We start from the raw sequence: 25,651 nt of genomic DNA, 5'->3' as shown, positions 1-25,651 counted from the left end.
TTCTGAATTACATTTTGGTGGATGAAAGTGAGCAAGAACAGACCAGAGAAAACATTTATTATCATTGTTCTTAATATTAACAACTGCCTTCTTTAGTTTTATTTCTTTTGGAAATTCAATATAAGAAGAAGCTTTAAGAGGGTTTGATTTTAGAATGTGTATATCTAAAAAGATGATTTTTTTAATATTGAATCCACTTCCTACCACTGTATTATCAACATCCTCCTCTTGTTTTGATAGTTCTTCATAAACCCCACTATTCAAAAAATCTTGAAATGATGTTATAAAATGAAGATCTGTTCTCATATAAGGAGTTTGTTCTTCTTCATCTTGTCTTTTCATATTCATTTTCACTCCCATATAAAACTTTAAAGTTTTCATTTCTTTTAATGTCTTTTTAATAACCTTTTCAACATCAGGTTTCACTATTTCAATTGATTCAGCTATTGATGATGGACCGGGTTCTCCAAATTGAAAAATCATTATTTTTATATGCCCTTTAAATGCCCCATCAGTGTTTTCAATATAATAGTCTCCCTTTACTTTAAACTCATTTTTATTGTGTTTTTGTAATTGAAGATGTTTATTATAACTTCTCTTCAAAACATCCTTTGAACAGATATCACAATGTTTTCTTTCCAACTCAAGAGGAGATATTTTATGAAATAGATTAAATGTGTGTTTGTTGGTTCAGAGGTGTTTTCTATAATGTTTATATTTGTGATTACAAACATCGCAGTATGTTGTATTCACCATATTTATATAATAAATCTTTGCTTAAACTAAAATTTTCTTGATGAAAATTTCATTTATTTTACAGGTGAATCTGTGCTTAAAACCATTTTATCCACCAACTTTTTCACTTAATAAATACAATGTTTCAAGACACAAAAGATAAGTTTCAATCAATCTCTTCATTTGTTAAAGATACTGAGAAATATGTCAAGGATGTAAAATTGAACAAAGATAAATATAACAACTATTGGATAAAAACAATTATGGTAAATAATATGAGTTCTTCAATTTCCTTCAGTGGAAGGGCTTTTGGTATACCTGGTAGAACATCAATTAAAGTATCTCTAACAAAAGTTTCTCCTCTCCTTCTGGTAATATATTCAAAACTAGAAAAAGCAATGAAACAAGAAAAAGTATCAAAAAACAAAAACCTTATGGATGAAGCTTTAGAAAGAAAAGATAAGACCATCTGTAATATGCAAGGAGAAATTTGTATTTTTTTCAACAACCCTAAAGATGTAAATCCAGATGAAATAAAGGATGTTAATATATCAGGTGAAATGACATTTCGTTCAATAGTAGTTAACGATCATTTTAAAATTACCTTTAATATAAAAAATGTTGTCGTTGAATCTGGTAATGAAAAAAAGTATATCGATATCTATGGTAATATTATTAAATATGAGTCAATATACAACTGAAAGTATAGATGAATTTCAGTTTAAGTAAAGTTTTACTTTATAAATATGCTAGACTTTCCTGTTTCTCCATATGACAAATTTGAGAATTGTCCTGCATGTGAAAGACGGGGATTAAACACAGAGTCAAAAGCCTATAAACAATGTATATTCTGTGATTATCTTCGAATTAATGATAATAAAAAATATAAAAAGGAAAATAATTCTTTTAGATTTACACCAAAAATGAATTACTTTCCAAGATTGATTAGAGAAATGAATGTAAAGTATGAGGGTGATAACACACCTTTCCTTACAAGGGAAGAAACTGAACGTATTAGAGAAATGTTCAAAGGATTGTTGTTATATATTATTCATGGATGTGATTTTCAGGGAAATATCAACACAAGATATTGTATAAATAAAATAATGGATTATCTTGAAATTAAACCTGAACTTAGGATAAAATATAGAGTTTATAAAAAAGCCAATAATAAATTAAATAACCTGTTTTCCAAATATATAAATGAATGATTTTTTACCCATTTGGGAAAATAAGATAAAATTTAACAACCATAAAAATCTCCCAAATTCATTAAGATGTCTCATAGTTGGTTCAAGTGGATGTGGAAAAACCTGCTTACTTTTAAAGATGCTCCTCACTCCCAACTTTTTAGATTATGATAATTTAATAATTTTCACAAAGTCGAGTTTTCAACCAGAGTATCAACTACTCTCACAAGGTTTTAATGCTGGTTTTCAAAAAGAAGATATAATCGGTTTATTTAAACGTCAAAAAAACCGAAATGATTATAACATTGAAGATATAATTCAACTATTTTGTGATACACGGAGATGTAAAAAGAAATCAAATCCGATAACTTGTATTCTTAGTGATAATACGGATGATATACCGTCTCCCCAAGATTTGGATAAATCAAAAAAGAACCTCGTTATCTTTGATGATTGTGTTAATGAGAGAAACCAAACGGTAATGGACAGCTACTACACAAGAGGGAGACATTCTTCTTGTAATTGTATTTATCTTAGTCAATCGTACTTTCAACTTCCTCGTCGTTCCATCAGAAACAATGCTAATACTTTTATTTTATTCAAGTTAAATTCAATAGATATCAATAATTTTTGGAGAGATAATTGTTCTACATTATGTAGTAAAAAGAAATTTGAGGATTACATGAAGCACACGACTGAAAAATATAAATATATTGTTGTGAAACAAGATGAGATATTCAGGGATATATTTTTTGTTTTATAAACAATTACATATATAAATGACAACTATTATTGTAAATCTTGTGGGTAAATCTGCTTCTGGAAAAAACTTTCATAAATCAAGGTTCTTGTGTAGTACAAATGAGAATATTGTAAATTTACTTAAAAAACACCCCGTGATACGCATTGTATCAACAACAACTAGAGCAATAAGACCTGGAGAAGTAAAAGGTGAAGATTATCACTATATTTCAGTGGAGGAACATATGCGATTGAGGAATGAAGGTCAAATATTTGAGGAGGTTTCTCTTGGTACAACAAAATATTCACATTGTAAGAGTGAGTTAAGGAAACTAAAATCTGGTGGTCTTGGGATATTAGAAACTAATCCAGAAGGAACGAGACAAATTATTAAACATCTGAGCGGAGTGAAGATTTTATCATTCGGTTTTGATGTTGATGAAGAAACTCAACGCAAATGTATGAAAAGCAGAGATGCAAGTATTAGTGAAGAAGAAATTACAACTCGCATTAATGTTAATAAAGAATTTGATGAAATATTTAAAGAAAAGGATTTATTTGAACACATCTACTTGAATGATGAAGAAAAGGAAAATTTCCCTGTTGATCTTTACAATTCATTAAATGATATTTTACAATAAATAAATGGATGCAAAAGAAAGAGGAAGAAGATTTAAGGAACATCAAGAGTTGGTTTCAAAAGTTGTAAAACAGCAGGAAGACATAAAGAAGAAACGCAGACAGAAACTAACGGGCGAAGAAGCATTTGAAAGATAATTTTTTTAAACCACTTTTAAAAACTTCCCATGAAAAAATGAAAGATGTTTCCACAGTTCCCACAGTAGAATATACTCCTAAAAAAACTTCAAATGTTAAAAGATTTTGATCAAATGATGGAGGAAGAATTAGAGCATTTAGGAGAATTAAAGGTATATGATGATGAAGGTTTATTTCAACAACTGGAAGAGATTAATCGACCCCCTGATTATATTGTGAATGCTCAACAAAACAATGAATATTCAGCGGGTTCAAAAACCAAAGCAGGACTCATTCCAACAGAACAACCAGCAATATTTCATCTTGTTCAAGAAAAGGTATTGATATTTTATGATGAATTAAGGTTCTTGGGTTATGCTCAACCCCCTGTTAAACTAACTCCGAGATTAAAGTTTCTTCTCACAAAAGATGGAAGACAAGGTTCAACTGTGAGGGATGAATCAAAGTATATTGACAAACCATTGGATATGAAAAATAATGATGATAGAGTATATATTGATCTGCTGAACACTCTAAATTATAGGGTTAGTATTTCTTGTAAAAGTAGGAAAAATGAGAAGGAGAAACACATTATTCAGGCTTTAAGTATCCTTGGTTCAGGTTTTAGTTTTCTTCCAAATGACCCATCGCAATTAGTTAATAGACTGTTATTGTTGTTAGGTAGTAAGAATGCTGGAAATAACAATTGTTTTAATGAAGCATCAGCCATTTTAGACCAGTTGATGAACATGAAAATAATTAATAAATCTCAATATAAAGACATTTTATGTCATATTAAATAAGATGAGAAGCACAATCCTGAGTTTTAATTTCACAACAAGCGACCACACATCTTCATTCCCATACCCACTACAACTTGACCCAACAAAAGAATATGAGGCATCTTTATTATCCATGGAAACTTATAATACCTTATTTAATATTACTGATAAAAATGACAAGTTTAGTTATAATCCCGGAAGTAGATACAAAACGATAACAGTCTCACCCGGAGCATATGAGATTTCTCAAATATCTTCCGAAATTGCTCGTCTTATGAAAGAACAGGGTGATGAACCAAAAATATTGTTATAGACATTCAAAAACATACTTCAAAATCAACGATTAAAGTTAAAAATAACTACAAGGTTGATTTCACAATTGATAATTCATTTGGAGAGTTATTGGGTTTCTCCTCAAAAAAGATTGAAACTAATGGGACGTTTTACAGTGATAATGTCATTCAAATATCCTCAGGAATAAATTCGGTGTTAATTCACTGTGAGTTGATTGATGGTGCTTATAATGATGGAAAAAAAACAAATACAATATTTTCATTCAGCGCACACTCAACCCCAATTGGTTATAAATTCAATATGGAACCTAAAAATTTGGTTTATCTCCCTGTGTCAGGAAAAACCATACACAGACTAAATTTTAGGATAACCAACCAAGATAATCGTATGATTTCTTTTAATGGAGAAGTTATATCCATCAGAATTCACCTACGTGAAGTTTTCCAATAAATAAATACGATGGTTATTGTGAGGAAACACGAGTTGGGAAAATATAAAATAATTACAGGGGATGGGATCTTCCTTTCCCCATACTACAAGGGTGAAGGTATGTATCTTGGTATTGGTAGAGGATACTATAAACCTAAGAGACAAAGGGGTGTTGGACATCAATTTAGAGGAGATGGGATAATTGATACTCTCATGGGTATTGGTTCAACTATTCTAAAACATAAAGATCTAATTGGTTCAACTGCTTCTGCTGTGGGAAATGTAGCAGGTGCTGTAAAGAGCATAAAAGATGCCCAGAAGGAATCTCATAAATTACAAGCAATAAAAGAAATTAAGAAAGGCAAAACTCAGTTGTCCCCCCAAGAACGACAGAAAATAATTCGAATACTTGGATCAGGGTTTCAAAAGTTTTAACATCTTTTTTTCCTAAATAAATACAAGCATGGAAGCAATTGATAGTATCTATGATTTGGATGATACTATTATTATCTCAAACTCCACTAAAAAAGAAGATTACTTCAAGGTAAATGCAATAACTGGAACAGACTGGAATACGAATGGTACAAAAAGTTTTGAAATAAATAATCAACAAACCTATTTGAATCTCTCCGAAAGTTTCTTGTTGTGTAAATTTAAATTCACTAAAGCTGGGAATAACACAAACGCTACACTTGTAAATGATTTCTTCTGGAAAATGTTTGATAGTGTGCGTTTGTATATTGGAACACAAGAAGTTGAAGCGGTTGATTATGTCTCTGCTGTATCTGAAATGATGAAATTTACACTATATACATTCAGTGATAGAATGGGAAAGGGGTCTGTCGAAGGTTTTATTCCTGATATGTCAACGGGAACAAACACAGACCCTGGATATACTCAAAGGAAAAGGAATGTATAATGATGATACAAAAGCAGAAAATAGTTTTACTGTGGCAGTTCCTCTTAAAGGTATATTTGGATTTTGTGATCATGATAAAGTTCTGTCTGGTCTTAAAATTAGATTTCAACTACAAAGGAATGATAATGAAAATAGATTGCTTTTTGGTGTTGGTAGTGCTTTTGGTGAACAGAATAAATTGGTAATTGAGGAAATGAGTTGGTATATCAGTGAATATACTCCTAATCTTAAAACAGAAGAGATGTTGAATAGAAGACTTAACTCAAAGAAACCACTCAGTGTATCATACCTCAAAAGAAGATGTCAACACGTTAAACTCAACCAAACTACTTACACGTGGAATTTGGGTGTTCTGGAAGGAAAGCCACGATATCTGTGGATCATTTTAAAAAAGCCAGATGGTGATACTGCGACTGATAAGAATAATGCATTGAGTGATAATGCAAAGGTGAAACAACTTCGCGTTTCTCCTGATGGAACATTTTATCCACGAGATAGATTGGAAATTAATTGGGAAAAAAATGATTTTGCTGAAGCATACAAGTCTTACCAAAAGGTGTGTGAAAGTAATGGAAATAAAGAACCTATTTTGGATATGACAGCATTTAAAAGTTTGTATACAATCTATGCGTTTGACCTGAGCGCTCAAAAGGAAACTATAAAGTCTAATCGAGTGGATACTTCCCTATACATTGAAAGAGGAGAGAGTGAAGAAGTTGATACATATTGTTTGCTTTTGGAAGAAACAGAAATACAGATAATGGTGTGATGATTAGTCTCACATAATTTTTTGTTAAATAAATGAGTGGCAAAGTACCAACTGGGGTATATGTTAATCAAATCAATCTTCATAAACTATCATCTTGTGTTCAAAATCAAAAGCCTTGTACGATTAACGTTAATACAATTCAGAGAAAAGGAGCAGTAAGAATTGATGTTTTGCTCACAAGAGAACAGGTTAAAATCTTGAATGACACTGGCTCACTTAAAATTAAAATGACAAAACCAATGTTGAAAAAATATTCAATAAGAGAGACGAATGGAGGATTTCTCCCATTTCTAATTCCTTTATTTGCTGGTTTAAGTGCGGTTGGAGCATTGACGGGTGGTATTTCAACAGCGGTGAAAACTGCCAACGAAAGGAAGGCTCAACTCCAGGCTCAAAAATAATTGGAAAGACATAACAAAGAGTTGGAGAAACAAATTAGTGGAAGTGGTGTAATTGTAGATTTTGCTGAAAAACTTGAAGGTCTGCCTGATAAAGCGAGATTGTTAGTTGGAGATATGCTTTCTTCTTTCGCACAAGCAGGTGTAAAATTAACGAAAAGAGGTAATGGATTATATCTTTCTCATAAATAAATGAGCATTGATAAGTGGTTTAAAGAATTTGGAAAGAATAGAACATCAAATTTACAACTTGTCAAATATTGTAAGAAATTAAAAATTCATCAAGTGGTTATTTGTATGAGGGATGAATTAACAAATGTGCCGAAACATACAAAGAATATTATTATGAACTTAGAAGATAATAATGGGAACGGTTCTCATTGGGTTTGTATTTTTAATAGTCAAGACAAATATTATTTTGATAGTTTTGGTCTTCCACCACCTGTTGAAGTCATAAAATTCTTACAGAATGGTGTTTATCAAACATTTCAAGTCCAAGAATTAAATTCCAAGTGTTGTGGTCAATTATGTCTATATGTGTTATTTCAACTCAACAAAAATAAAAAATTTTTATGATATTATTTTTAATCTAATATAAATGACTTATGTTGGTAAAGATGGTTCTATCTTTGGTGTATCCCAAGAACTGGATATTGATTTATCAAATTATTACACAAAGGCACAGGCTGAACGACATAAATATAATATAACCAAAAATATTAACATGAAAAATGCTTATAAATTAAAAAATTATCCAAGCCCGACTGACGCGAATGACTTGGTGAGATTAAGCGATTTATCACAATATATATACACATATATATATATATATATATATATATATATATATATATATATATATATATATATATATATATATATCCTTAAATAAAACGGCCGTGTATTCCAAAGATACAGAAGTGTTGATATTATCTCCAGGTCATACAGAATTCACAGTTCGAATTAAAATAAATTTTTATAAGGAAGGGCGTATCGTTTGTATGAGAATAGAACAATGGGGGTATGATATGAATGATTTCGGGTATAATTGGTCATTTAAAATTAACCTCAAAGACCTGGAACAATTAAATCAGTCTCGTAAGGAAGAATATTATCCACTTGGTATCGAGAATGAGTTTTGTGGGGCCACGATTAGTAAACAACAAATAAAAGAATTTAATAAGGGTAAATATAATAATGGTTTTGCCCTTGTTTATATCATGAAAACAGAAAAAACAGGATTATATATAATAAGTAAGGAAATACAAAATGATTTAACTATGGGAAGATGGGGAGGTGTTTCGTGCCATAATATTATTCTAACATATATTTCTAATACATAAATGACAGCAAGAAGGCTTCAAGAAAATTATCATTTCTGTGTCCAAGCATACCTTCAAGAAAAGGGTATTCGGTATTTTAATAAATATGTTTTACAACATAAGAATGAGGTATTTTCAATAAAAGATTGGCATTATGCTGATGTTGAGAAACTGACAACTTTAGATTAAATTAGAATGTTAAATAATGAAAAAATTATAAAGTTAAGAAAAGGTAAGGCTCTTTTAGAAATTCAAAAGAAATTTTATTGGTTTCCTGTTGTAAAAAAAATTATTTTGGATCCAGGAATAACAAGAAATCCTGATGAATATATGTATGATATTCTATGGGGTGTAAGCGATTCAAGGATAATAAGGGATGAGGAAGGAGTTGAAGAAGAGAGGGAAGAGGAGGAAAAGGAGAAGAAAGAGAAGGAGGAGAGGGAGAAGAAAGAGAAGGAGGAGAGGGAGAAGAAAGAGAAGGAGGAGAGGGAGAAGAAAGAGAAGGAGGAGAGGGAAAGAGGGAGAAGAGAGAGAAGGAGAGGGAGAAGGAGAGGGAGAAGGAGAGGGAGAAGGAGAGGGAGGAAAGAGCGAGACAAAATAAATATCAAAATATGGAAACCAGTGAGATTAAAAAAAGATTGGTGGTATTACAGAAAATAACTCAACCCACCGAGGAGGAAAACAAAGAATTGACAAGTCTATTTGCAATACTTTCGACAAGAATATTGACATCGACAAGAAATTCATTTTCATTCAAGTTTTTCATTTTTATTTTTTTTCTTAAATAAATGGCGGAGAGAGTGAAGGCATTTCTAAGGATTCTTTATGTTTTAAAAATTAAGATTCAAATGTGCATGTTGGAAACTAAAAAGGTTTTTGCACTCTGCAGGAATTTTTCACATAAATAAATGAGTTATTGTCTCAAATGTAAAAAGAAAACTAATACTAAAAATATTTCATATATTAAAAGTAAAAATAACAGGGTTATACAAAAAGGTTTATGTTCGGTGTGTGGTTCAAAAAAAAATCAATTTATCTCCAAACACAAACGAGGAGGAGATATACAAAAGTTTTTATCAGGAAGTAAATTTACAACTACTGGAATACCAGGGGAATTACATCTTCCAGGGTATTCTTTCTGTGGTCCAGGCACAAACTTGGATAAAAGATTAGATGAGGCAGACAATCCTAAATCATGGAGTAAACCCATCAATAGAGTTGATGAAGTGTGCATGAGACACTATATTTATTATGGGAATACCACAACGTTGGAAGAAAAGCATGAAGCCGATAGAGAAATGTTGTTTAATTTGTCTCTGATACAAAATCCAACCTTGAGAGAAAAAGTTGATCGGTTCATTGTGAAGAAGATGATCAGTGCTAAATTGAAACTTGGACTTGGAAATTCAAAAAACTTATAGACTCTAATGATGTCATTAAGACTGAAGAGCAATTAGCTGATGAATTACATAAACCAATATTCACAAAAGTTTCAGAGAAGGAAAGTTTATTCCAAGGAAGTAGATTATATCTGGTCTGCTGATTTGATTGAACTCAATAATGATAAGGGGTACAAGTATGCTTTAACCGTTATTGATTTGAAGAGTAGATACGCATGGGTTGTACCATTAAAAAACAAAACAGGTAATACTCTTATGTTAGCCTTTCAACAGATATTTAATAAAAGTAAGAGAAAACCTAAAAAATTGTGGACTGATGAGGGTTGAGAGTTTTATAACAAGACATTTATGAATTTTCTAAAAAATAACAGTATTACATTATACAGTACCTTTAATGAAGGGAAGGCAGTTGTTGTTGAACGTTTTAATCATACCTTAAAAGAGAGATTATATAAAAAATTCACACAACTCGGTTCACAACAATGGTCATCTTTTATTCAGGATATTGTGGATAAGTATAATGACACAGTTCACACGTCAACAAATATGAAACCATCAGAAACATTTACAAAATTAAAATATGAAAAAGAGATTAATGTCAGAAAACCTAAGTTCAAAGTTGGTGATATCGTAAGAATATATAGGTGGAAATCTCATTTTGAAAAGGGTTGTATTAAACGATGGACGAACGAACTTTTTAAAATTGTTGATGTAATAGATACGGTTCCTTGGACTTATAAGATATATGATTTGGAAGGGGAAGAGATTTTAGGTTCATTTTATTCACAGGAATTACAAAAGACAAAGAGAAATTGAATTTTTTTGACTCTGCCCCTTTTTGACTCCGCCCACATAAACCCCACCCCACACAAGCTCCACACAAACCCCACCCCACACAAACCCCACACAAACCCCACCACACACAAACCCCCCACAAGCTCCACACAAGCTCCACACAAGCTCCACACAAGCTCCACACACACAAACCCCACACAAGCTCCACCCATATTCATCATATTCACATAATTAGTGATTAGTTAATTAGTTCCCCACACACAACATGTTTATTTAATTAAAAAATTATCAACCCATCCACACAAGCTCCAATCATCCACCCATCCACCCATCTCTCCACCCATCCATTTATCCACACAAACTTCATCCATATAAGCCTCATCCACATTCACCCCTCCCACATTAACCCTGCCCACACAAGCCCCACCCACATAAACCCTGCCCACATAAACCCTGCCCACACAAACCCCACCAAAGCCCACCCACATAAACCCCACCGAAGCCCCGCCCACACAAGCCCCGCCCACATAAACGCCCTCCCACAAGCCCCGCCCACACACGCCCCGCCCACACAAGCCCCCACCGAAGCCCCGCCCACATAAACCCCACCGAAGCCCCACCCACATAAACGCCCTCCCACAAGCCCCGCCCACACACGCCCCACCCACACAAGCCCCCACCGAAGCCCCGCCCACATAAACCCCACCCACACAAGCCCCGCCCACACACGCCCCGCCCACACGAGCCCCGCCCACACAAGCCCCGCCCACACGAGCCCCGCCCACATAAACGCCCTCCCACAAGCCCCCCCCACACACGCCCCGCCCACACAAGCCCCCACCGAAGCCCCGCCCACATAAACCCCACCGAAGCCCCACCCACATAAACGCCCTCCCACAAGCCCCGCCCACACACGCCCCACCCACACAAGCCCCCACCGAAGCCCCGCCCACATAAACCCCACCCACACAAGCCCCGCCCACACACGCCCCGCCCACACGAGCCCCGCCCACACAAGCCCCGCCCACACGAGCCCCGCCCACACGAGGCCCGCCCACACACGCCCCGCCCACACACGCCCCGCCCACACGAGCCCCGCCCACACAAACCCCACCCACACAAGCCCCACCCCCTCATCCCCCCTGTGCGCCCCACCTTTGACCCACCACCTCCCTCATCCCACCCCCACCCTTCCCCACACACACACATGGGGAGGGGTGGGATGAGGGGGTGATGGGTCATTGGTGGAGCGCACCTACCCCCCCCCCACCTCCCTCCCTCCCTCTCCTTCATGTCTTGATCCTTTTTTTGAAATTCAAAATCAAGTAATTGTAAACAAAACAAATATAATTAATCAAAATTGAAAATATTAAATATTCATTTGCGAGAATCTATAATCTTTCCCAGCAATCTTCTTCAGATGTCTTGTGATTTCGAAACTCAGACACCATATTCTGTTTTGAAACAAAAAGTGGATAATAATTAGGTTTTATAAAGATAATTACATGGTAATATGAGTAAGCCTGGTGTTGGTTCGAAGTTCAAGCCTCGTTGACCACTGAATTAACACACCAGGAGGCCGACTCAGCCTGTCATCCTTCCAAGGCCAATAAAATGAATTCCAGTGTACTGGTAAAACCGCGTCCAAACTAATGATGCAACCAACATAAGGCGACATTCCAAAGAGAGAGTGATATTAATAAAAGAATAAATAAACAAATTACTAAATAATAATTCAGAAACATTTACCTCCAGAAAATCATGTGTTGTACCAGATTGCTTCAACAGCTTATGTTGTGTGATCGAGCTGAAAAAAAAAATAATGAGTCCAGGGTATAGATGGAGAGACAGACAGAGAGAGGTAGGTAGAAAGACAGACAGAGAGAGATACAAAGAGACAGACAGGGAGAGATGGAGACAGACAAACAGACAGGGAAAGAGACACACACACACACACACACACACACACACACACACACACACGTGTCTCAACATTGGTTTAATTCATTCGAGATCAGAGGCCATGATAAGACTTCGTACCAGTCATTATAAATGTTTTTCAATTCTCTTCTAAAATCATTGACCTCTTCAATAAGAGCATTCATTTGATGCACCTCATCGTGATATGTAAACTCCACTTCTTCCAAGGACCTGCCAGGAAAAAAATATATATTTTCGCATTATCACGATTTAATTTATAATCAATTGCTTCATCGTTTAAAGAGGAAACCATACACAAACTTACCAACTTTGTCGTGAGCTGTTATCTTCATCGGAAGAGTGTGAGTCCATGTCTCAGTTTTTTTTTACCATTGGTACAAGATGGCAAAAAGATCAGAGGCCGTGATAAGACTTCGTGTCAGTCATTAAAAATGTTTTTCAATTCTCTTCTAAGATGATTGACCTCTTCAATAAGAGCATTAATTTCATGCACCTCATCGTGATATGTAAACTGCTCTTCTTCCAAGGACCTGCCAAGAAAAAAAAAATCAGAATTATCACGATTTAATTTATAATCAATTGCTTCATCGTTCAAAGAGGAACCTATACACAGGCTTACCAACTTTGTGTTGAGCTGTTTTGTTCGCGGAAGAAAGATCGCTCATGTCTCAGTTGTAAAAATGAAAATCCCGTCTGGCAGAAACTTTGTCTGGCGAATCACTTATCAGGCAACGATGAGGAGATTGCTTAATCATTGGGTGTGGCCACAGGAAATGACGCTTCGGGCGAGACAGCTTGGAAAATAACTGGGCGATATATTCTCAAATTGTATGAATCATTTTTAAAACATACTTAAAATGCCCTAAAATGATTTTGATTAAACTTATGTTTAAAAGCCTGTTCGTGTTCTGAGATAAAATAGAAACACGAGGCCTTGTCTCACAGAATACTTCCTATTTTTTCACAGCATGACTGTCCAAAAACACTTCCTCATTCACACAGCACGACCGTGTCAAAAAAACACTTCCTCATTTTCATGGCACGAACTGAAAACATTTGAAACAAAACTTTTTTTATGGCGTGGTTTATGCACAAAAATGATTTGCAACTCGGGCGGTGGCCAGATGAGATCATTAAGAGAAGTTTATCATTTCGTAATGGCACAAAAGGGGTATCTTAAAAAATATAAAGATTCAAATGTTTTGTTTTTCAATATTTAAGATGGGGATTATTGTGCAAAGAAAATTAAACTATTGAAGGAATTTGAGAATGAACAAATCTTTATAGGTTCAATGAGTGAGCTAAACAATATGCATCGGTTATTTGATAAAGAGTGTCCCGAGGCTTAGACGTTTCAGATATTTCTTTCGAATCACCTTTAACAAATCACATTACCACTTTAGTACTTGAACAAATCTTTATCTTATTGCATGGATTATTTGAAAAAAAAAGTGTCCCCAGGTTAAAAGGGGAGACAAATAAATATACCTTGGGATAAAAAGGGAGGTTTATTTTTAGGGAAAAAAAATATGAATCGCTGAAAATCCCCCATTCATTTACATGGGGAAAAGTGAGCCAGAACCAGTATATTCACCCTACTCATATTGTTAAGAATTTCGGTCCGCCCGGCGTGCGATCGGTCACGTAACTCAAATCGCGACCGCGTCGCCCACCGGAACGGACAATTCAGTCGTGACTCTCCTTGGAACTATCGCCAGGAGCTAGTCACGGGTGGGTCTTTCGACCCCACCACAATCGTGCCAATCGGCCACCCGCGCAGGATGGGGTTGTTCGCCAAACTCGACCTACCTAAGTACCTGCGCGGGTAGTTAACCGGGCGATCGTACCTCGCCGCTGGCCGGCCTAGGACACGAACCGCATAAGCGGTCCGTTCCGTGCTTCAGTGATAACCGAGCGGTGTTATCGCCGGCCCCGATGGACGTGATTATTTAACGGGTGCTTACACCCCTCCTACCAATTCCTTCTGTGATGTAAGATGGAACTTTCAAACAAAGGAAAGGATGCAACGAAACGGGTAACAGTTTGACAAGCACATTTATTCCACACTCAGACAAGGCAAGCACGTATTCACAGCCATACAGTAAGAATGCAATTTACAAGCAATAGCTACCACCGAATAAAGCAATGTTTATTTACATGCACTTAAACAGTTTCTACTTTACAAGACACGGCGCCACAACACGCATTCACACAAAAGCAAAGGAAAGACCCCCTCAAAGGCAAGGGAGTCAGACTGGGCTGATCGTGAAGCATTCCTGATCCGATTTTTGAAGCGAACAGAACGCATTCACAGCCCATGGCACGACGTGTGGTAGAAAGGTGGAGGTGGTGGTGTTTGAGTTGTTGGCGGGCGTCGTTTGAGAATGGCGGTGAAGCGATGTTTGCGGGGTGGAGTTGTGGAGGTAAAGAGGCGAAGGTGGTGGTGTTTGAGTTGTTGGCGGGCGTCGTTTGAGAATGGCGGTGAAGCGATGTTTGCGGGGTGGAGTTGTGGAGGTAAAGAGGCGAAGGTGGTGGTGTTGGAGTTGTTTGGGAATGATGTTGGTGGTGGCGATTTGGTTGTTGGGGTAAGATTGGTCCAAAATAATGACAGAGAAAAGAAAAATGGCTATCTCCAAGGATCGCAGCCCGGTGAACACGGAAATTCCCTTTAAACAACGGTGGGGAAATCTAACTACACAATTACTTATCGTCATAACTGATCTGAGGACCCTTTATGGTGTATTGCCAATTTCCACAGCCGTAACAATATACAATGGTATTTTAATATGTAAAATAGTTTTGGTTTGTTCAAACATACCTCATACAATGGTTTACAATGGTTTTAGTTTGCTATCTGATGCAAGGAGAGGGATGTGGGGAGGGGTAAGAGAGAGTCATTGTTTCATTCTGCTGACTATTTTGTTCACAGGTCAAGATTTCATTTAACAATAGGTTAATTGGACTTGAGTGTGTGTTTTTCTTACAAGCTCACTCAGCATGTGCACCTTGCTCAATCAGCACGCATATTTTAGCTCCATCAGCATGCATGTCTATTAGTTCTACTAGTAAATCATTTCTAAACTAAGTTAATTCATTTACTAAAGACAAGAACTAAGTAAATTTTGCTTTGTACATGATTATTATATTACATTTAATAACCCAGCTCCCACAGTATCTCACTGATTGGCTGTATATAAAGTGAAATCGAATCGGCTTGTTCTTGTTGCCTATCCAACTCATCCACCTCATCTGTCATAACGCATCCACAACTTTTTGAGATATCATGATAAATAGTTTTTGGCCATATCTCTCAATTTTAGAAATCACTCTATGTTGACCTTTTGACTTCAAAAATAATTGATGGTTGAATTTATTGAGCTGATGTGAAAATTCTGTTCAAATATCAAGTCAATCTGATGAAAATTAAGTATTTTAGAAATTGCATCGACAGTAAGTTGATGACCTTTGGCCTATGTTGACCTTTTAGCCTATGTTGGCCTCAAAAATAATTTGTGGTTGAATTGAGTGTGCTGACATGAATATCTTGTCCAAATCTCAAGTCATTCGGATGAAAATTGAAGCTTTTAGAAATTGCACCAAAATTGTTGATCTTTGGCCTATGTTGACCTTTTGGTCTATGTTGACCTCAAAAATTATTGTTGGTTGACTTCAAAGATCTGATATGAAAATCGTTTTCAAATTTAAAGTCAATCGGATGAATTCACAAAGTTTCATAAAAAATACGTCCATAAATTCAAAAAAAATATGCTATACTGGACATCGTTTTGACCCTAACTCTCAATGATGAAGAATGATGAAGAGGATTTTAGATATTGCACCTAAGTTGTTGACCTTTGGCCTATGTTGACCTTTTGGTCTATGATTACTTCAAAAACATTGGTGCTTGAATTCAGTGTGCTGATTTGAAAATCCGTTCAAATTTCAAGTCACTCCGATGAAAATTCACAATTTTAAAATTCAGTCTATGTTGACCTCGCATCGACCATCGATCGACCGTCTCGGGGATGATGCCTACAATCTCCGAAAGTTTCAGAACAATTGGCTTAGCAGTTTAGGCTGTAGGTGAGTGGACAGACAAACAAACAAATGAACAAGCCGGTAGGCGGCCATGGGTCACCGAGCATCCGATGACCTTTGACCCCTGATCTGAGTTAATCTAGTACTAAGTACTTACGAAATTGCAATCGAATCGGTTAACCCTTGTATGAGCAAGGGGGCTTTGAATGGTCATTTTGCCCGAACAATGCACTCATTTACCTTTGACCCCTGACCTACTCGAGATAGGTCATTATGCAAATGAGCAAAGTTGTAGTACTCATTACAGTCTAGAAGCATGTAAAGATTCATTTGATTCGGTTCAACCGTCTTGGAGCGAGTGTACTTTGAATTTTCAGCGGGAATGCTCAATGGCCCTCGGACACCCAAGTTGAGAGGGTTACCATTTGGAAACTACAAGATATATAAAAAAATGGATGTCATATAGCAGATAGGGAATCACCTTAAGATTATGCATACCAAATCTCATCGAGTTCCATCTACTGATAACGACTCGGTATCAATTTGAATGAAAAGTACCAAAAATGTGGTTTGATATCGGAAATCCCCAAAGTTCGAGGGGGTGCTGTGAGTGAACAAAGATATAAATCGAAAATCTGGCTCGATCGTTTGTGCACAATGTATTCCAGATGATTAGTGTGAATTTTCATGACCATCCGACCATAACCCTAGGAGGAGTAGCATTTGGCGCGAAGGCACCTCCACTCCCTCCAGCTCTCGCATATTATTGATTTTTGCACTAATTGACCTTTGACCCCTGACCTAAGCGAAATCGGTCAATATGTCCTGAGGCAAAGTTGTAGTACTCATTGAGTACCATGAACCTGCAAAGTTTCATTCGTATCGATGCACTCACCTGGTCGCTAGGGGGCCTTCAATTTTTGCCAATTTTCGCGCATACCCTAATTGTAGGGGGCGCTGCAGGTAAAGTATTCCATACATCACAAAAACCGGAATATATTTGATAGAGCATCACCTGTAGATCATTCGTGCCAAATTTCATAACCCTACGTGGGATAATGGCTTTCGGAATTGATTTCGTGTGAACGGTACCGATTTTGAAGGTTTTTCAGTTGTTGCTAGGGAACCAAAGCGTCCCTAGCAACCATCACAATTTCCAAAGCACTAGGTCATAAGATGTACCTTACACCCGAGTTTGGTCGAAATCTGCCCACGTTTACTACCAATTATGCTGATCACAAACGAACAAACATCCAAACAAAGAGACAGAATTGCTGACAATAAGGGTCACCTATTTCAGCGACCCAAAAATCACTTACAGAGCGACACTTGGCAAAACAGAACAAAGTAGAATGGCACTCGGTGGAGCGCATACCTCCACTGAGTGCCGTTCTACTTTGCAACAAGAAAGATGTCGTGCATGGCATGACACTTGCGAAATCCAAATAAACAATTGTTTCCATTTCAAAAATTTGAACGATCAAGTGGTTTATATGATTGAATGTTATGCATATCAAATTTGGTTGAAACATTTTCTAATTGTGGAATACATTTTCTCAACTGTGGAATAATTTTACATGTTTTGGATGGCCTTGACCTTGACCTTTGACTAAGTTTGACCAAGTTTTACTCGCATATATTACTCATACGTACAAATAAGCTGTGTAATTTTCAATTTGATATGTTGAAAAATTACTGCGGTATGGTAATAATAAATTCACATAAAGGCTCATTTGATCAAAATAGGGGTGAAATTCTTGTCATGGAAACCAATTACATGTCAAAATGGCTAGATCAGTCGTTCTGATTTTCGGTGAACCATGTCTCTGACCCAATATGCAAATGCTGTTCAAATGCAAATCAAGTGAGGATGAAAATGATTTTGTGACCTTGAACGTTGACCTTTTGACCTCAAACAATCGGCTTCAGTGACCCAGTACAAACATTCGGCTTCAGTACTCCTGAGGCTGATGAAGCCCTGTTCAAATTTTATATCAATCAGATGAAAATGTATGATTTCACGTGACCTGACCTTTATCCCTTTGAGCTTTTGATCTCAAAAACAATATGCTTATAGGTATTGATTGGTGAACCGATTTGGTGACCCAATATACAATTTCTGTTCAACCTAGCAGAGAACACACCCTCTGGGTGGCTGGAGATTGTGCATTTCTCGCTGAAAAAAATATCGTCTGTATATTGCAAGAAGACTCCATAGGTGTTTGTATCGTGTCTGTCTCAAAGGGTCAAAGGTGTCTTCAGCATCTAAAAGGTGTAAATGTCTAAAGGGTATTATAAGTGGTCCAAAGGGTCTATTGGGGGGTCTATAGTGATCTATAAGGATCTTAAGGGGTCTTATGATCTAAAGGGTATTTTCTAATCGTAGTTCAGGTCTAAGTAGTTTAAAGGGGCTTAAAGTGCCGAAAGAGGGTCGAATGGGTCTACATGTCTAACACGTCTAAGGGTCAAGGGGTCTAAGAAGTCTAAAGGGTGTAAGTGTCAAAATAGTCTTAGGGTCCAAAGGGTATATTCCAACAGTAGTTATAGGTCGAAAGGGTCAAATAAGTCTGTAGGTTCTAAGGAGTCTAAAGTGTCTAAATAAAGTCAAATAGGTCGAAAATATTTACGGGTCAAGGGGGGCTTTGAATTTTTTTTTGTATACATAGTCGAGGCTCATGAAAGAGCTAGTACACTGAAAGGACCAGGATGAAACAAACAAAAACAGGACGAAAAACATGGATACATGGGGTGGACAAGATGGACACAGAGGATGCATGGGGTGTAAGAGGATGTGGAAGTTGATTCCACATGCAGGAAAAAAAAAGGAACAAATGAGTGGAGGTGAGCAGTGATCCTGGATTTAAGTAGTTTCACCAGAAAGGGGTTGATGGTGGACTGTGTGAGCCCTGTAGAAACCTGGGAGGGACAAAGCACAAAAAGAGCAGAGGGTGCAAGATCAGAAAGGAGGTTGTGGAAGACAGAGAGACCACTGACCTGTCTGTGATGGCGAAGTGATAAGCCCATAGACTCAGCTTCATTGCAGTAGATTCCAATAATCTTGAAGGCCTTATTTTCCATGGCATCAAGCTGAGCAAGATGTGAGGCCGGGGAGCCAGTAGCCAGTCCAAAGGGGAGAGTAGTACTCTATCAAGCTGTGGATGAAGGCCTTGTAGGTGGATCAGAGTTCAGGTGTGCCAAGGAAGCACTTTGTATGATGGAGGATGACCAATCAACGGCTGGCTTTGGAGGTTAGCTATGAAATGTGTTTTACCCAAGAAATACCATGGCTGATAACGAGACCCAGGAGTTTGAATGACTGAACTTCCTCAAGATGATTGTTAAGAAAGTAGATACGAGGGTTAGCCAGACAGTCTTTTTGGAGAGAGAGATAGTGAGAGCGTGGGATTTATCAGGATTGAAAGACGTATTCCAATTGTTTGACCAGCTTATGATTTTTTTTCAAGGTCTGAAAAGAGGGAAGAGACTGCAGCCTGTCTATCTGAAGGATGAGGGGTGTCACAGCAGAGAGTGGAGTCATAAACAAATAGATAAAGAGGATTTACCAGAGTCAGAGAGATCATTCATGAAGATCAGAAATGGGACTGGGCCTGGAAGAAAGAAGCAAATTGAGTAATATGGAGACAAAAGGGATATATAATTTTCAAAGTTGCGAACGAAAGAGTGGCTAAAGTTGGCCTTGAAAAACAGGAAAACAAATTAAAAAAATACAGCAAAAACAAGGTAGGATTTAACGTGAAATATTGGACAGATTTAACACCAACACATGGATGAAGATATAACAGCAGGGGCAATTCCCCTGGGTGTTCACCTGGTAGCGGCTAGAAAAGATAACCAGGGAACCACTGGTAGGCATGAATGACACACAAAATATGTAACGGAGAAGAAAGTAAATATCTGCGGATTTTTTTTTAAATGCCATGAACAAACTTTGATACATCATGGGTGGTAAAGTTTGTGGTCAAGTTTCATCAAAATTGTGTGTGTGGTTTCAGAGAAGAAAGCAAATACATATTTTGAGGAGCAACCCCCTCGTAGCATATTACTTGTCTGTACCTACTTATCTTGTCTGCATATTTCCTGTTTATTTATCTTGTCTGTTAATTTCCTGTTTATTTCCAACAAGCATAGTATGATAGGAAGGATTCGTCATTCTTTGGTTGTCGTTTCCCTGGTCTCAATATGTGCTCCGACTTAGGCGAGTGATCTCACCGTGAAGGACGCATTCTCTGCCACGCTCAAATCTGTGGTTGATCAGTGCCCCAGGCGAGATACTCTTCCAGTCTTGGGGGATTTCATTGCATCCACTGCAACTGATAGGAATGGTTATGAGACAGGTGTTTGTCCCCATGGGTCTGGAACTGTGAACCAGAATAGCACTAAGTTCTTTGACTTTGCAAGAAGTCATGGACAGGGTGGCTGGTTTATGGTTTCAGCACCCACAGGCTCATCAATGGACTTGATATTCCAACTCTCAGTACCAGAGTATTGTTCAGACATCACATTGATCAGTTTTGTTGGCACCCCACGAAGATCAAGAATCCTCCAGAGGGCGTCCACTTGGTGATGAACTACACAGGCATCATCCCAACTGAATGGAAGAGGGACCTTGTTGTCCCTCTCTGGAAAGGGAAGGGTGATCGCCAGGACTGCAACAACTACCGAGGGGAGACGCTACTTGAACACCAACATCCAGAGGCATTACACCAACATCCAGAGGCATTACACCAAAGAGGTCAACGATTGACTGTATCCTTAATTTTGGGGTCCTCACCAAACGCAGATGAGATTGTCGGCCGTTGGTTGCTTGCAGTCTATGTTGATCTTTGCAAAGCATTCGATCCAGTGAATGGGGATGCCCTCTGGAGGATTCTTCGTCTTCATGGGGTGCCACCAAAACTGATCAATCTGATGTCTCAGCTGTACTCTGGGACTGAGAGTGCTGTGAGATGTGTTGATGCCATCGACTTATTTTCAATTCTAACTGGAGTTTGTTCGGAGTGTGTACTGGCCCCCACACATTTCAGCGCTTGTATGGACTGGATTCTGGGGAGGATGTTAAAGAGATCAAGCTGCGGTGCATCATTTCGGAATGTCAGCATCTCTGACCTTGATTTTGCAGATGATGCAGTCATCTTTGCGGAAACTCTAGATATCCTTTTGGGGGTCCTTGATGTGCTGAATGAGGAGGCGGAGCCACTGGGATTACGGGTTTCCTGGGGAAAAACTAAGATCCAGGCTCTCTATGATATCTTGGATTCTGCTATCTTGTCTGTACCTGTTTGTGGTGAGGATGTTGAGGTCACAGATAGATTCACTTATGTTGGCAGTGATATTCATGTCTCTGCTGGCTGTGAGCCAGAGGTCAAATAGACATCTGGGTCGGGCCTGGGGAGTCATGGATTCGCTTGATCATAGGGTGTGTACCGGTGCAGGGGGATGAAAGTCTGAGTCTTCAGGTCCTTGGTGCTTCCTGTCTTGCTCTGTGGATGTGAGATTTCGACTCTGACCAGGGATCTGAGATGGAGACTTAATTCCTTTGGTACCAGCTCTCTTCGGAGAATCCTTGGCTATAGTTGGTGTCCAACGAGCGGTTGCTGAGAGAGACTCAAATGAGATTATTTTTCTGATGTTGATCCTGCTTTCCAGATTCTCTTAGTGAGGACGCCTCGTGAATGGAGGAGGCCAATTGGCCGACCACGTGCATCGTGGTTGCAGCAGGTTGATCGGCATCTCGAAGAGATGGGGATGGGTCAGGCATCTGCCTGGGGGATGACGCCGCGCTGCTCCAGCGTATGCTCCCACACCTGACCTGACCCCTTGTAGTGGAACCTCTTTGGCCCCAATTTCTGAGAAAACCGTAAATGCCTCTTTTGGGGGCAACACCCCCTCCCCGTTAGACACCCTTAGACCCCAATTATGTTTTTTTTTAATGCCGTGAGTAAACTTTTGTACATCATGGGTGATTAAGGTTGTGGACAAGCCCCCCCCGCCCTCTGAAATATGTATTTCCTTTCTTCTCTGAAACTAAACGTACAAGTCCACTGAAATTCAAGTTCGAAGACTAAGGGGGTCTATGGTGAAGGGGGTGGGGGTTGCCCCCCAAAATAGGTATTTACTTTCTTCTCAGAAACTACATGCACAATTCCAATGAAACTTGGTACAATCTTCATCACCCATGATATACCAAAGATGGATCATGGCATTAAAAAATACTGCAGTCTCCGGGGAACTACAGGGAGGTTGACCCCCAAAATATGTATTTGCTTTCTTCTCCGAAACTACACAAACAATTTTGATGAACCTTGACCACAACCTTCATCACCCATGATGTACCAAAATTTGTTCATGGCATTAAAAAAATCCATAGGTATTTATTGTCTTCTCCATTACATAGTTTGTGGGTCATCCATGCCTACCAGTGGTTTCCTGATTATCTTATGCAGCTGCTACCAGGTGAGTGCCCAGGTGTATTGTCCCTATGTTTGAATGCAGATTTGAGTCAACATCCTTTGACTTTGCATTCTGCCTCTGGTGATAGATCAGAGTTTAGGATCAGTTTTTGTGTGGAACCAATATATCAGGTTTGAAACCAAGATGAGCTGAGGATTATAGTTGAGGTCGAAGACCTGAGTCAGTCGAATCAAGTTATTGTGAGTCCATTTTCAACGTTTAGGACCTGTAAGACTTGGTGTGGGACGATGGTCAAACATTTTGGTTTTAGGGCTGGGCTCAGTGTGGGATAGCAACCATTAGAGTCACATTTTGGACCTTTGAGCTGGTTTAGTGTGCGATCCTTTTCTTATTTTATTTTAAGCTTTCATCAATAATAAGGTTGGATAAAGTTTTTGTTTGGTCTTGGAGTAGGTTGTGAGTGTTAATCGGAGTTGTATGATGTTGGTTCCATTTTATATCAGGCAATGATAAGTAAACTTTTGAGTTCGTGGATGTGAATGAACAGACATGAACTTTAATTGTGACAAATGCACGTTCATAAACAAGTTCATAAACAATGGCTGTGTTTTCGTCTCAGTTTATCCCTCTCGTTCTTCAAACGACGCAAGTCACCTGGAGAGCCCGAAGGGAAAGAACAAGCAGAATTTGAAACCCAACAAGTCCCATCACCTTCTGGTTCTGGTTTGTCTATAACAATGCTCTTGTAATTTGTTATCATTTCACTGATGATCGAGTTGAGAAAACTCTGTAAAGCCCTCTGTTTCAATAATTACAAGAATCATTTGCAGAATTCTTCCCGTTAAAATTGTATCATAAAATATATATGAATGAGTGAAGTTGCGGTAAAATTGGAGAAGGTTTCAGGGCTTTGGGGAGTGGAGTCGATGGTCGAGCTGATTTGGAAGTTGTGGAGTGAAGAGAAGATACCGGATGATTGGAAGATGAGCATAATACCAATTTTCAAACACAAAGGGGATATCATAGACTGTGGCAACTATAGAGGGATAAAATTGATTGGGGGAGCATGCAATTAAGGTACTGGAGAGGATTGTAGATCAAAGGTTCAGCGAGATTGTGAAAATATACGAGATGTAGTCCAGATTCATTCAAGGAAGGGGAACAGTGGATGCAATTTTCATTGTGAGACAGATCCAGGAAAATATGCTCGAAGGAAATAAGAAGCTGTTCTACGCATTCATAGATCGGGAGAAGGTCTTTGATACGATCTGAAGAGAAGTGGTGTATTGGTATTTGAGGAAGAATGCCATGAACACTTACTCACAGCCCACACAGGCTTGCTTACAAAGTACACTACCAGATATCCAGCACACTATGCTGAAACACCACTGTGAGAACCTGGAAAGAAGAAAACTGGAAGTCCATGCCATGAACCATGAACAATCGCTCAAGTGCATCCATATAATACTGGAGCAGACCAGTTGTGATGTAAGAAGGTGCAAAACCACCATGATGATGGAGTGGCTTTATCCTGACAACCCCCAAAAAAACTCCATACTTTGGCATTTGGCCGGAAATGAATTGCTAATTCGATCTAAAAGTGGTTGCAGCCTGGATCTCGAGTATTGGGCTTGAGGAAGTTTGGAGACCATGATTGAAACCGCCTCAAGGTTTTCTCTTAGTTGGTGCAATGGAGTTTAGCGCTAATTGTTGGTTTGATGCGGCTTTTTTTTGACTGATATAGAGAACCTCAACCGTATTAATTGAATATCAAAAAAATATTTATGTATACATGTATGTCGTACACCGCTGTGAACTACATACATGCACACATTCACTGCTGTCCAAAAGTCTGACATTTTGCATTTTCTACTCTGATGTGTAAGGAAACTCAAAATTTGTGTTCAATGCAAATACACCTTTTTTGTTTTTAATACAAGGTGTAAGGCTCGTAATTGAGCTGCTGCTCACACACAAGGACATACAGACGAGACGAACACTTAACACAGCCACCGAGTTTTTTTGAGTTTTTCTCACTATATTTATCAATATCTTTACCTCTACCACCAAAGGTGGGTTGGAGGTGACGCATTCATCCCTGTTTGTTACTTATGAAGTTGAAGATTGGCAAGTATATTCGTTGGTCTCCTATGTTATTCTGTCTGTTTGTTTGTATGTCAATCACCTACAGGTCACATTGTTACTCTGATCTTCACAAAAATTCACCACCAATTAGAAGTACAGTCAAAGCTCGTTACTATGCCACCTCGCTTCTATGCCACTCTCGCTATTATACCACTTTTGCTTGGTCCCGACAAAATTCAATACAAAATAAATTTACTATGCCACCCCCTACTCTCGCTACCATGCCACTACTGTGTGACTGTTAAAAGGCACGAGTCGTGAAAAAGTCTGTATTGCGCAGTGCTCGATTATCACACTCACGTCCAAAGGCGAAGCGACGAACTACAGTCCAGCTGCGCACAACATAACTCAATACGTACGCGCATAGTCAGACTGTGTCAAAACACGCGATTCTTCTCCCCGATGCCAGCCACAACAAGCCAATCACAACACGCACAACGAGACACAAAAAAGCACGAGCACACACACAGACACGCAGGCACACGTACAACAGTGACATCATTTTTTTTCAAATTCAGCCCATAATGTCAGCTCAAAAACGCAAGCGAACCGACTTTACGCTGAA

At 38.1% G+C, this 25,651-nt stretch overlaps 1 protein-coding gene and 1 long non-coding RNA gene across 7 annotated transcripts in view; one reads left to right on the top strand and one right to left on the bottom strand.

Moving 5' to 3' along the window:
* Window positions 1–25,651, top strand: part of LOC147033986 (equilibrative nucleobase transporter 1-like) — a 227,815-nt gene that overhangs the window by 137,865 nt on the left and 64,299 nt on the right. For all 6 annotated transcript variants that reach the window (XM_085874440.1, XM_085874451.1, XM_085874460.1 and 3 more), the window contains one exon: window positions 23,561–23,664. In XM_085874440.1, the coding sequence (XP_085730566.1) occupies window positions 23,561–23,664 (104 nt within the window). The remainder of the gene's footprint in view (window positions 1–23,560; window positions 23,665–25,651) is intronic.
* LOC147033989 (uncharacterized) overlaps window positions 1–25,651 on the bottom strand; it is a 73,497-nt gene that overhangs the window by 18,256 nt on the left and 29,590 nt on the right. The gene's annotated exons all lie outside the window — the stretch shown is intronic.

Source organism: Eptatretus burgeri, chromosome 1 (assembly GCF_056783735.1).
Source record: "Eptatretus burgeri isolate ZD-2024b chromosome 1, Ebu_testis_v1, whole genome shotgun sequence".
NCBI lineage: Eukaryota > Metazoa > Chordata > Myxini > Myxiniformes > Myxinidae > Eptatretus > Eptatretus burgeri.
Note: the sequence above shows the minus strand (reverse complement) of the source record. Positions and strands in the feature narration are given on the sequence as shown.